Source organism: Apodemus sylvaticus, chromosome 2 (genome assembly GCF_947179515.1).
Source record: "Apodemus sylvaticus chromosome 2, mApoSyl1.1, whole genome shotgun sequence".
Lineage (NCBI taxonomy): Eukaryota > Metazoa > Chordata > Mammalia > Rodentia > Muridae > Apodemus > Apodemus sylvaticus.
In genome coordinates this window covers 169,695,238-169,709,560 of record NC_067473.1, presented here as the reverse complement: position 1 = coordinate 169,709,560, position 14,323 = coordinate 169,695,238, and the positions used below count along the sequence as shown (strand labels likewise).

The 14,323-nt window shown below is 35.9% G+C and overlaps 1 protein-coding gene across 1 annotated transcript; it reads right to left on the bottom strand.

The window, feature by feature from the left end:
* Positions 1–9,201: 9,201 nt before the first annotated feature.
* On the bottom strand, positions 9,202–10,089 carry LOC127677701 (taste receptor type 2 member 120-like). The gene has a single exon (XM_052172720.1). The coding sequence runs from the start codon at positions 10,087–10,089 to the stop codon at positions 9,202–9,204; it is 888 nt and encodes a 295-aa protein (XP_052028680.1).
* Positions 10,090–14,323: the final 4,234 nt, after the last annotated feature.

Below are 14,323 nucleotides of genomic sequence, written 5' to 3'. Positions count from 1 at the left end.
AGGGATGCCAGAAATTGGGATGCACAGTCTCAAAGGTAAAGTAAAGGGGAGAGTGGAGAAACACTCTGGGAACAGGGACCAGCAAACAGAGGCAACATTTGAGAAATAAATAAATAGATAGATAAATAAATAAATAAATAAATAAAATTTAAAAGAAAATGCATGTTAAAATTCCCTATGAAGGTATTATATAATCACTATTCTGTATACAAATACCAATAATGAATCTCCAGAAACAAGGTCAGGGATAAATTGGTGAACTTCATCAAATTACGAAGGTTTACAGAAGAATGAGAAGAATGAATATTAGCTGAGGCCAGAGAGTGCAATTTGGTCTGCATATAAAAATGATGGCCCACATAATTTACCAAGATGATTGAAATGGAGCTGGTACAGTATTAGCACATAAAATAGCAAACCAGAAACTTCTTCTCAAAGCTCAGCTATGTCTTCTATTTCCCATTGAGGAAGATACACCCAAACTGGAGGGCATTAAATTTCTGCCATAGATTATTTAACTTTTGATGGCCAGTTAGACAGTAAGACATAGTATAACATTTCCTACAAAAATGTGAACAGATGTAGGCTCATCCAAGATAAAGCAACAATGATAGACTGAAAAATAATTCCATCTGAATTTGACTTAGCAAACTTAATTTCTTGTGTTTGTGAATAGGAGCCTAGTTGAATGAAAGTAATTAATACTTAGAAATCCATTGGTGAGGATTCATGAACAACGTGCTAGCAGCTCAGCCAGCCAGGGAACTTAATTTTTCTGGAAAGTGTCACTGCTTCTCTAACAGTAGACAGCACTTTTTTTCAAAGAGTCTCCAAAGTCTTGTTTTGTTGTTGTTGATGATTATGTTGTTGTTTTGTTATATTACTGATCTTCTTTCCTAACTTTCCTAACTTTCCTGGGGCATCTTTCCTAACTCCAGGAAGGAATGTTGCAACATGGAGGAAACAAGTAAACAACACTCAATCCTTCTCTCTGGCTTTTTGAATTCTTTCTACCAACTTTACTAAAATATCCACTGATCCCTGGAAGGAATGATGTAGATATCTGGTTATATTTTCTTTTATCTTGGTCTGAGGTTTGGAGCACTCAGTCTCAGCCACCGTCATTAGTTCGAAGGACCCATATCTCTGTATAACATCATCCATTCTACAGAGATTGCTTCCTTTTTGTTTTGTTTTTTGTTTATTTGTTTGCTTGTTTGTTTGAGACAAGGTTTCTCTGTGTAGCCCTGGCTGTCCTGAAACTTACTCTGTAGAACATGCTGGCCTCGAACTCAGAAATCCACCTGCCTCTGCTTCCCAAGTGCTGGGATTAAAAGCATGCACCACCACTGCCCCCCTGCCCCCCAGCTCAGTGTTTACTTCCATAGCTAAAGCTAATGGCAGTAGGCATCCATGAGTAACACAGAAATATAAAAATAAATTTTGACAAATATGCCATATCTATTCATTAGAGTAGGATCAATTACCTCTCCTGCAGGGCCTGTAAGTGCTAAAGCCCAATGCTTTTGCCTGGGTTTACAGCACAAAATGGAAGTTTCTACCTTACACATAGACCTTAAATCCAAGAAGAAATATGATTGAACCTATAATAACAGTACTACTATGACAACAGAGGACACATCTAGCATAAGACATAGATTTCATACCTGAGTATTACTGTCAGGAACAATTTTCCCCTAGCAGCTTTCACTGTGAAAAACAATTATAAAGGAGTGAGATTTTAGTTTATCCCACACCTCGTTTTTCCAGGAACTTTTTATCTAGACCAGTGGTGAATTCAGATGCCATAGTAATAGACTTAAAGGTTTCTAGGGGTTTGACAGTATTACTGGGACAGTAGTATATCATAGCAATCTTTTCTAGTTATACTAAGCTATTGTATTTAGGTTTTTAAGTGTTGTTCTAAGTGTTCTATACGTTTTTATAAATCTGTAACAAACAAGAATTAGTATTTTGTAATTAAATGCTTTCTCAGAAAGTGGGTAGGATTTCTAAAGGTCATTGCTGCTTGAAGTATGCACTAATTTGTCTTAGATAGCTGAATAGAAACTAAAAGGAAATTTGAATAAGGACTAGTAAATGTTGTATTATCATTTGTGTCAATTGTTTTGTCAAAAAGAAAGGGTGGCTACAGCAACATGCACAGAGAACACTATATCATCTCAGTGCCCCACAGTAAAAATCCATAAGTCATATATCTTCTTCAATATAGGATTCTGATACCACTATGGAAGCAGATTTCTACCCATATGCTGAGTGTCTTAATAGTGTCATCACATACTTCTCAGCATAACTTGGGTTCAAAGGTGAGCAGCTCAGCTGATATGGCATCAGTTATGGTGAAGAATCATCATCCTCAGGCTCCTTTGTTTTCCAAATGAACAATACTCACAGCCTACTCTGTGGATAGCTATGCAGCCTTTGTCTCAGAGAGAAGAGAATGCTATTTTACTCATTTTCTCAGTTTCTCTACTTGCACTTCACTAAGCCTGATCCTGTCTATCTTCATGTCACAAGACTGGCCTCAAGAGGCTCTTTCATTGCTCTTGAAAAAGCATTTTTTTTTTTACTAAAGAGATTGGCATTTAAAAGCATATTGCTATTGTAGAGATTCTGAATTTGATTCAGAACATCTATGTTACATAGCACACAGCACTTTTAACTCCATCTCTAGGAGATTTGACACCCTCTTCTGAACTTTGTCAGCACCTGCATTTACATATGAACACATCTGGAAAATGAACCTTTATTCACTTGATATAATTGTTGTCTCTGAGGCTTACTGCCTCAATCTGCTAACCTAGGCCTAGTCCTGGAAGATTCTAGCCTCCATACAATTTTATCTAGATCTATCATAGAGTGTTTTCAGCATCTGTGACTTACTACTGAATAAGTGCTTCCTTTTTTGTTCTTTCCATGCTCTAAGTGACTGGTTCAACTGAGGTGTTATAGCTCAAATTCTGCCAGAGTCTGATTGATTCAATATTGCTACTCTCAGTATCTCCTAAATTATTCTTCTTGATGTCAAACTAACTCTAGCTATGTGTTCTAATTTTCTAAATCTTCCTTATTCTCTAGCTCATTTTGTCTTTACCTATGACTGGCTTGTTTTATCTTCAACTTGTTATGTCAAACTCTCCCGGAAAAACTGTTTTCTTTCTCTCTCTGCATTGTTCTCTTATAAGTAGCTTGATCTTCCTCTCTCTTCCTATGAGAGTTGGTATATCATATTCTGTCAAATATTCCTCTGATTCAACACTTTGTCTGCCACCAAATTAGATATTATGTTAAATCATGGGTGCTTCTTCCTGCAAACTCATCTTACCTTCATTGTTTTGGATTAAAGGTACTGAGTACTAAATGTATTAAGGGCATGCCAGTACTCCAGCAAGAGGGAATAAAAGTATGTGATCAGACCACTACTAGAAACAGTTTTTTTTTTCAGTAAATAACCCAATCTTGAAGTTGAGAATGTGATCAAATATCCTACAACACATACTCACATGGGAAACATATGTACAACTAAAAAAAAAAAACGTTTTAAAATAAAAATTAAAAGCTGTTAATTTAAAGATTTCTTTTCTCAACTATTCTCTGATAATGATGGTTTTTGTATACTGGTTCATATCACAGTCTCCATCAACATGTTGAACAATAGATTTCCACTTTCTCTAGTCTGATGGGTCTCTTGTATGATTTCTTCAATGCCCTTTATCTCCTTAGTATTCGACTACCTGACTTCTCCCATTGGTTTCAAATTTTTGAATCTACATAAGGGCCCTTTGTCACTGGCCTAATTTAATCTTTATTTCTTTGCATTTCATCCTGACTCCCTAGCCCCTCATTATTTTTGCTATTTGTCCTGTCAAATAGAGTCTAATGAAGCAGATAACATGTATATGTCTTTTTCTTTTAATTATGATATTCCTTTCCATTTGCAAAACTTCCCTTACCTTGACAAAGCAGCTGAGAATCTGTTGCATAGCTTATTGCCTAAAACAAAGGCAGCATGGCAACAGCACAGCTTAGTAAGACTGTATAAGGATGTTCTATATTCTGTAACCAATCAGTGTTTGGGAGACATCTGTATATTCAGGAGATAAAGCTCATTGCATAAAGAAAATGCCCATAGACTATAGAAGAAAATGAATGCTCTCAGATACCTTGAAAGAATGTTTCAGCCTCAAATGGATTTGTCTTAATTTCATGGAAGGGAGCAAGCAACCATCATTACATTAAGAAGACCTACCATCCTGAACTACTTAGAAAAATTAGGCATATCAGAAGTGTCACGGTAAAATTTTCACTTTGAACTGGGGCAACCTCAGTTGAATGTTTCAGCATTTGTTGCCTTAGATATGCAACTACTGCTATGCAACAAGACTTATTGTAGAGAGCAAAATGACCTTGTGCACACAGATAAGCACAGGAGAACCCAGGAAAGTTACACATACAGCTTACATCTTTGATAGAATGAAATATATAGTTGTTCCTCCTGGAATGTCAGAAATGATGTAGTTTGACAACCTGGTGAACATTTGCTTCTTGATGAGACAGATTCTGCTGGTGTCTCCCAAAATATATGTTTTTATTTATCTCATACTTTTTTGTGTAAAATTGTGCACTGCTTTTAGGCCATAAAATCTATCATTAGGACTGATGTTACTTATATTTTACAACAGCCTTAGCAACTTCTATATGACATTAGGGTCAAGGCAATTCAGAACCCCACAGATGTTATGTTTATCTCAGTCAAGATACCTAGCCCCTAAATCATGGGCACTATCTCTGAGTAAAGAATCTCCATTCCTGTGAAAGAAGCCAGATATACTGTGCAAAGAATTTCAATGTAAGCATGTCTTAAATTGTTGCAAACTTGGGACTGGGTTAATTGTTATCTGAATACTTTTTTTTTTCCAAAATTGTGCTGTGCTTAAATGTGGTTAAACAAAATTATACATGCCAGATTTAAGGAGTCTTAGTTTAGCAGCAGATATAATGGAATCAGTATAAGCAGAGATCCATTCTTGTCTATTCATGAATTTTTTTGTCTCTTCCTGCTCTAAAACGTGAGGGAACAACCATACATATTAGTCAGTGAAATGAGACTAACTAATAACTGAAATCATGAGTTAGTATTTGAAAATATATTGAACATTTTGAAAGCATAGCAATTAAAATTACAGTAGTTTTAAGTTTTTATCTCACCGAAATCAGAATGTCTATAGTGAAGACAAGACATCAGCGCAAGAAAGTACAACCAATCAAAATGCAAAGCTGTGGAGCACAGTACAATGGATACATCTAAAATAAACAATTAAGGTTTAGGAATAGTTGTAGAAGATGGGAAGAAATGGTTATAAGAGACAGATGATAAAGGAGTTTGCTGTGACAATATCTCACAGTAATCCAGAAGTATATTCATTAAAATCTTACCACCATTGTCTAAACATGACCTGCACAGTAAAAACAATAATAATCTTGCCAGTGTGGATGGGGACACCCACAAGTACTCAGCCCTCCATAAAATACAGACAACTTAAAAAGCTGACAATTAAAGAAATATTGTTCAACAGAAAGAGAGTACAACTGGTTATCTAATATCAAATGGTTTACCCTAAATACATACCTAAAATAAATTATACAAACCTTTCTGTACTTATATAACAAAAATTAATGAAAAAGCAATGAATTTGAAAAAGAGTAAGGAGGGGCATATAGGAATATTGAGACCCAGGAAAGGGAAGAGAAAAGGAAAAATGATGTAATTATATTATAATTCAAAAGCCAAATAAATAATTTGGAAAAGAAGTCACCACAAATTCTGCTATGGAATTTGGTAAAAAAGAAATATGTATACACTACTGAAATGGATGTAAACTTTAACACCCATATAGAAATTTATTTAGAAGTTGCCAAAATTACAAAAAAAAGAATCACTTTTATGATATACCCAAAATATTAGGACAACAAAAACACATATATCACATCACTTATATGCCCATGTGCATGACTTATAAGAAAAAAGAACCAGAACCAGATAAGAAGAAAACTAATAGATGAATTGTTAAATAAAACATGATGCATATATACAATTAAAATCTAAATTCATGACCTTTTCAGGAAAACTTAAGCAACTAGAATATTGTTAAACAAATTAATGAATTCATGAAATACTTAGGCAAATGGATGGAACTAGAAAATTTCATCCTGATTGAGGTAACCAGTCACAAGTGGATATTAGCCCAAAAATCTCAGAAAACCCAAGATACAATTCACAGACCACATGAAGCTCAAGAAGAAGGAATATCAAAGTGTGAATGCTTCAGTCCTTCTTAGAAAGGGGAACAAAATACTCAAGGAAAGAAATACAGAGACAAGGTTTGGAGCAGAGACCAAAGGAAAGGCACTTGAGGACCATCCTACATACAGACACCAAACCCAGACACTATTGAGGATGTCAAGAAAAGCTTGCTGACAGGAGACTGTTATAGCTGTCTTCTGAGAGGCTCTGCCAGAGCCTGACAAATACAGAAACAGATGCTCGCAGCCAAACATTGGACTGAACACAGGGTCCACAATAGAGGAGTTAGAAAAGGACTGAAGGTGCTGAAGAGGTTTTCAACCCCATAGGAAGAATAACAATATCAACCAAACAGACCATGTCCCCAAGATCTCCCAGGGAATAAACCACCAAACAAAGAGAACACATGGAGAGAGGTGTGACTCCAGCTGCAAATGTAGCAGAGAGTGGCCCTATCCTACATCAATGGGAGGAGAGGTCCTTGTTTTTTGGAAGGCTCAGTGACCTAGGAATGCCAGAGTGGGAAGGCAGGAGTGGATATGTGGGTGGGAAAGCAGGAGAAGGAGGATGGGATAGGTGTTTTCTGAGGAAGGAGATAATGTTTGAAATGTAAATAAATGAAATATCTAATAAAAATAGACTAGTTTCAGAAAGACAAATTTTGTATGTTCTCTGACATAGTTTGATTAAAATTTAATTTACTCTCCTCTCTCTCTCTCTCTCTCTCTCTCTCTCTCTCTCTCTCTCTCTCTCTCTCTCTCTCTGTGTGTGTGTGTGTGTGTGTGTATGTGTGTATGCATGTGTGTAAAATGTGGATAATTGTAACCTGAAGATGGAAAAGGGTACAAAGTGGAATAAGAAGAGAACGAGGGAGAAAGAGGGTATGAAGAATAGGTAGTGTGGATGGGGAGAAATAAGAACAAACTAAATGACATATATTAAAAAATAATACATTTAATTGTGTTACTTTATATGAGTATTCTTTAAAAAAGAATAAAACCAAAAGAATTGATTGTGTGTTACATCCTAAATTAGTAATTACATTGTGGTCTTAGATTTTTCTTTCTTTATTATTTTTTGTCATTTATTTATTTATTTTCTTATTTATTTTATATTATACTCCAGATTTTATTCCTGTCCTCAGCCCATTCTCTGACTGTTCCACATCTCATACCTTTTCCCTAACCTTCTGTCTCTATTGGGATGTTCCCCTCACAACTCCCATCCCCTCAACCAGACTTCTAAACTCCGTGGGGCCTACAGTCTTTTGAGGGTCAGGTACACCTTCTCTGAATGAACCTAGGCCTCCTGTCAGCTGGTGTATGCAGCCCAGCTGGTGGTCCAGTGTTTGAGAGTTCTCTGGGGTCCAGGTTAATTGAGACTGTTGGTCCTCCTACAGGGTCACCTTCCTCAGCTTCTTCCAGACTTCCCCTAATTCAACCACAGGGGTAAGCAGCTTCTGTCCATTGGTTGGGTGCAAATATCTGCATTTGACACTTTCAGGTGCTTGTTGGTCTTCTGGTGTGTGGTCATGATAGGCCCCTTTTTGTGAATGCCCCATAGCCTCAGTAATAGTGTCGGACCTTGGGAGCTTCTCTGAAATGGATTCTACTAATTATGGTTCTCTAATGCTTCAAACTTGCTTCTAGCCAACAACCCATATGAAGTAGGGAAAAAGAAAGGTTAATAGGAAACAGGGGGATTGAACCTTTTTAAAAATATTTCTTGGATGATTTCAATCTTCATTGTCACCCGTCCAGTCCACTAACAAAACACCAAACATAAATGTGTGATAGCAGTCTTCAAACTTCAAACAAGAGTCAGCAGCAGCAGCAGCTCCATTCAGAAGAAACCACAGGGTCCCATGGATCTGTATGTGTCCTTATAAATGACAAAAAGCACGCAGTATACACCAGAAGTTCTTTGATGTGTTTCTCCCAGTGAAATCATGACAAGTGAAGATCAAAGAAGAAAGCAAGGAGAAGCAATGCAAAAGTGTCATCTGTTGTCTGTTGTGTTATACTTACACTCTTTCTAAACATACCATATCCTCTCAAGAGTCTGCTCCAGCAAAATCGCATGCTCTTTCACTATACAGCTTTCAGAAAAAAACACATCTGTTCTTAACAAAACATCCTCCATGTTTATTCTTCAGCAAAGTATCCTCTCATAAATCAGCTTCCAGACAAAGAGCAAAAAACAACTGAATCTCCAACAAACCCAAAAATTCCCACTTCATCACGTATAACTCAATAACTATTTTCAACTGCTCCACTAAAAATCTCCAACAATGATTAGATCAACATATTTCTCTAATTTCTACATTTTATACAAGATTACAAGAAACACAATCTTCAGTATATTCCCTATACTTACTTTCCTTATATAGTTTTAATAGAGGTAGTTTCAATGAAAAAGAAAAGAGTAGATTATGCACTATGATTTCTGTGCTGTTTTGCAATGATTATACTTTTTAAAAATGAAAAGTCAGAATCTTTTTTGGTTATAATTAAAATAAATTTGAAGATGTAGTATGAAGAAATAACGAACAATTCCTCACCCTTATAATGTTTTAAGATGAAAACAAGAGCAATAGCCTGAAATGGGTAAAATCTGTTTTTAGTTTCTAAACACATCTTTCATTTTTTATTTAAAGAATTATAGAAAATGAGTTTCATTACTCTTGTACAAATTGTCTCTTTCTAATCTTTGTGCCTACTTATATTCACCTGATATTTATCTATATTACTTCCTGTATATATTTCCTATGTATACATGTCTCTGTCCTTTATCTAGAGACAAGAAGAGTTTTTTGTTTTTTCATTTGTTTGTTTGGCTGGTTGGGTTTTTTTTGTTGTTGTTTTTATTTTTTACAGTCAGCATCTCATCTGCCTCAGAAACAAGAGAAGGGCCTGTTTAAGTGTCTGGTTTCCCCAAATCAAGATACAAGAATGACCTGCTGGGTAGAAGGCACCAATTGTGATGTAAAATAAGAAGTTTGGTGCTCTTTGCAAACTCCAACCTGATATAATTACAGAGAAAGAATATGTGGCAAATAACAAGAGAAATGAGACCACAGTTTGCAAAGCCTTTATGTGGACCATGGTGCTCTGATCATGACATCCTTTGCCATAGAATTTCATATTCTTGAGATGTTTGCCTAGGGAATAGATTAAGAGCAGAACACAGGTCAGTGATATACCAAATGGTACAATGTTTATCACGCAGTAGAGAAACATATTTTTGAGGCTTGGTATACCCTTCAGTTTGCTATTTATTGTCACATTTCCTTCATGAATACTCATCCAAGCAATCCTGTTGATGTTCAGTACCCCAAGATATGCAACAAAAAACAGAAAAGATGCCAAGAATATCATAAGAAGAACATTGTCAAGTTTTCTTTTTAGAAGAAGAAATAGATGGTTGGAAAAATTGGCTATCTTGAATAAATAAAACATGCTGAGTATGGTCCCAAGCCAAGTGGTAAAATGGTTGGTTGTAGCCCAGAAAATTCCACTGAAAGCTCTCATTTGTAAATTGTACGTATCTGCAGCAAACACATTTGAATGCCAGTTCATTAACATTGCGCACAACAAACCAGTTCTGAAGATGGCAAGAGAAGTTATAATTCGATCAGCCAAGGAGATCTTTCTTCTCCTCATAGAGTTGATGGAGTTCACTATCATTATGAAGACATTGGCACAGATTCCTAAGAGAAATTCTGTCATCATTATACTGGTGACAATCCATTCTGTCAAATTCATTGTGTCTGACCAAATGAAAAGGAAAAAAGACAACAAAAAATAAGGCAGAATTCACAGATTATGATTCTTTTTTAAAAAAAATATGTGAATGTAATTATAATTTGTAATTGAATGTATGCAAGAGTTCTTGTTTCTTTTTAATTCTGTGTTGAACAGAATAGTAACATGTTGTCATAATAGGTGAATTCAATCTCATTTTTATGGAAATTTATATTACCATAATGTCTCCAATTGCATACATTTTCACTCTCTGCCCTAGACTTTTGCGCTTCAGTGCTGCTATTGGAAGGATGCTGCATTCCAATTTGCCAGCAGGCAAATAAAGATGAGTTCTGGTCCATAGCTTCAAATGTTGTTCTTTCTTAAACCTTCATTATTTATGGTAGTCAAATTTGTTAGTAAAATTTTGGAAGTCAATGCCTGGAACATGTAGGGAGTGGCAGTCATTATATAAAACTTAGCTCATCTAGAATTATTACGCACTATGTACACATGTATATTTATTCAAGATTCATGAATAAAGAGGCTCAAATTCCCATCTCAAAAGATTCATGGATTTCTGATAAGCATCAAAAAGGCCAACATTCCTTGAAAACTACCACTGTAATAATTAATACTTGGGTGTACATTTACTCTTAGTAGCTCATAAGAGCATAAAGATCTTTAAATGCATATATAAATGTATATACATATATATGCATACATATATAAGGACACTTCATGGATAAAAGGAATATTGCATGTGGTCTTCAAAATTTAGAAAGTACCTTTGGGTTGGCCTCTAGGGTTATAGATCGTCTCTCCATTTTGGCTATCCACCCCATTCTTTGTTTTAAAAGTCTTGTGCAAGTGACAGACAAGTGGACCAATGGAATAGAATTGAAGATCCAGAAATGAATCCACACACCTATGGTCACTTGATCTTCGACAAAGGAGCTGAAAACATCCAGTGGAAAAAAGATAGCCTTTTCAACAAATGGTGCTGGTTCAATTGGAGGTCAGCATGCAGAAGAATGCGAATTGATCCATTCTTATCTCCTTGTACTAAACTTCACTCCAAGTGGATCAAGGACCTCCATGTAAAACCAGACACACTGAAACTAATAGAAAAGAAACTGGGGAAGACCCTTGAGGACATGGGCACAGGGGAAAAATTCCTGAACAGATCACCAATAGCTTATGCTCTAAGATCAAGAATTGACAAATGGGACCTCATAAAATTACAGAGTTTCTGTAAGGCAAAGGACACTGTTAAAAAGACAAAACGGCAACCATCAAATTGGGAAAGGATTCACCAACCCTACATCTGATAGAGGGCTAATATCCAATATATACAAAGAACCCAAGAAGTTAGACCCCCAGGGAACCAAATAACCCTATTAAAAATGGGGTACAGATCTAAACAAAGAATTTTCACCTGAAGAAATTCAGATGGCCGAGAGGCACCTTAAGAAGTGCTCAACATCTTTAGTCATTAGGGAAATGCAAATCAAAATAACCCTGAGATTTCACCTTACACCAGTCAGAATGGCTAAGGTCAAAAACTCAGGAGACAGCAGGTGTTGGGGAGGATGTGGAGAAAGAGGAACTCTCCTCCACTGCTGGTGGGGCTCTAAGATGGTACAACCACTTTGGAAATCAGTTTGGTGGTTCCTCAGAAAACTGGACATGACACTTCCAGAGGACCCTGCTATACCTCTCCTGGGCATATACCCAAAGGATTCCCTGGCATGCAATAAAGACACATGGTCCATTATGTTCATAGCAGCCTTATTTATAATAGCCAGAAGCTGGAAAGAACCCAGATGCCCCTCAAAGGAGGAATGGATACAGAAAATGTGGTATATTTACACAATGGAATACTACTCAGCAATTAGAAACAATGAATTCACAAAATTTTTAGGCAAATGTTTTGATCTGGAAAATATCATCCTAAGTGAGGTAACCCAATCACAAAAGAATACACATGGAATGCAATCTCTGATAAATGGATATTAATTAGCCCAGAAGCCCTGAATACCCAAGGCACAAATCGCATAACAAATGACTCCCATGAAGAAGTATGGAGAGGGTCCTGATCCTGGAAAGGATTGATCTAGCATTGGAGGGGAATATAAGGACAGAGAAAAAGGAGGGAGGTGATTGGAGAATGGATGGAGAGAAGAAGGTTTATGGGACATATGCGGAGGGGGGATCCGGGAAAGGAGAAATCATTTGGAATGTGAACAAAGAATATATAAAATAAACATATTAAAAAAAAAAGTCTTGTGCAGAGCTTCACAAACATTATACTTGAGTCAGCAACATTTTCAAGTATTAATTTTTTAATTTAAATTATTTGGAAGTTTTTAACATTTTTATCCAATTGAACAATATTCTTTCCATTTTTAAGCTAAAATGAATGTCCATCTCCTCAGTCAAAATGTCTGAAAACAAAAACAACAAGATGTAATTTCACACTGTGATACCAGCGCTGATAAAATGGAGCAGAGAGTGGTGAAAGTGCAATAATGCTCAGATACCATCTCTATAAAAAAAGTGTGCAATGGCTGGAGGGATAGTTAAGTGCTATAAGTTCAGCATCTAGAACTCACATCAGCCACGTTCAAAATCACCTGCAACTTCACCTCCTGCATAGCTGATATTCTCTTTTGGCCTAATGCTCTCTGTGGCATTGTTGTTATATTCTACACTCTTGTTTTAAATTGGTTTATAAAGTGACACATTGTTGTCTGAATTAATGACTCAACAAGAAAAAGATCTTATAATTTTATACTGAGGAATATGACTAGTTTTTATTTTGTCTTAATTTAGAATATTTCTCTAAAATTGCAGCCAATTAATAAGGAATAAAATAAAGATTATTTTTTATCTAATACATTAAACCTACTATTTCAACTAGAAGGCCAGTCTACATGTTTTTCAATACCTCAGAATAAAGATGGCACTATACTCCAAAAATCTCATCTAGGTTCTCAGGCTCAGATCCATTAATTTATTGTGTGTGTTTGTGTGTGTGTGTGTGTGTGTGTGTTTGTGTGTGTGTTTCTATGTTGATGTGTGTGTGTGTGCATATTTGCATGCAATAAATATTATGGTAGGAATTCATGCACTTGTTAATTTGTGGTTGTCAAATACATACCACAATATATTGCTTGCAGAAAAATAATTTGCTAGATAATAATCTCTTTATTGAATATACATAGGTAAATGGCATGTTTACTGTATTTTTTCTTTTTTATTAATCAACTTATTTATTTACATTACAGACTGATACCAGCTTTGGATTTAGTATGCCTGATTTTATGTTTGAGGTCTTTGATCCACTTGTATTTGAGTTTTGTGCTAGGTGATAGATATGGGTCTGTTTGCTTTTTGCTACAGGCAGACACCCAGTTAAACTACGAATATTTGTTGAAAATTCTTGTTAGTTCAGTTCCATAGTTTTGTGTTCTTTGTCAAAAACCAAGTGGCCATTATTGCATGAATTTATGTCTGGGTCTTCAATTCAAATAACAATACCCATGATATAAAATATTCTGGTGTAGCTCTATCCAACCTACCTTCAAATTTTTTGACCCAGAATTGTCCTGTCTCAAAGAAATTCAGGGATAAAAATCAAGCAGGGATTTAAAGTAAGGCCATCCAGTGACCAGTCCAACTTGGGATCCATCCCATGGACAGGCACAAAACTCTGACACTATTACTGATATCATGTTGTGCTTCCAGATAGGACCCTAGCGTGCCTGTCTTCTGAGAGGCTCTACCATCAGCTGACTAATACCAATTCAGATACTTACTGCTAACCATTGGGCTGAAGTTGGGGACCTGTATGGAAGAGTTAGAGGAGGGAGTGAAGGAGTTGAAGGGGATGGTAAGAATACTAACAATATCCACTTACCAGAACCCTAGGTTGGTTGGTGACATTATCCCTCCACTGTTTTTTTCCAAAATGTTTTAAATAAACATAATTATTGAATTACAAAGTAGAAAACTCTACTTGATTAGTATGGACTAAGAAAGCTCTGAATAAAATAGGATATAAATAACAAGACTCTAAAATTTAATTCCACTTAAGAAATTAAGGAGTCAGAACATATGGCTTATTTCTCTTGAGGAGGTTTTCAGATATCAAATGAAATGCACAAGAGCTTTCATATGAATGTCTTTTAGGTGAGCAAGAATAGGGACAGAATTAAAAAAGTATTTTTCTTCCCAGATGAAATCAAGAAAC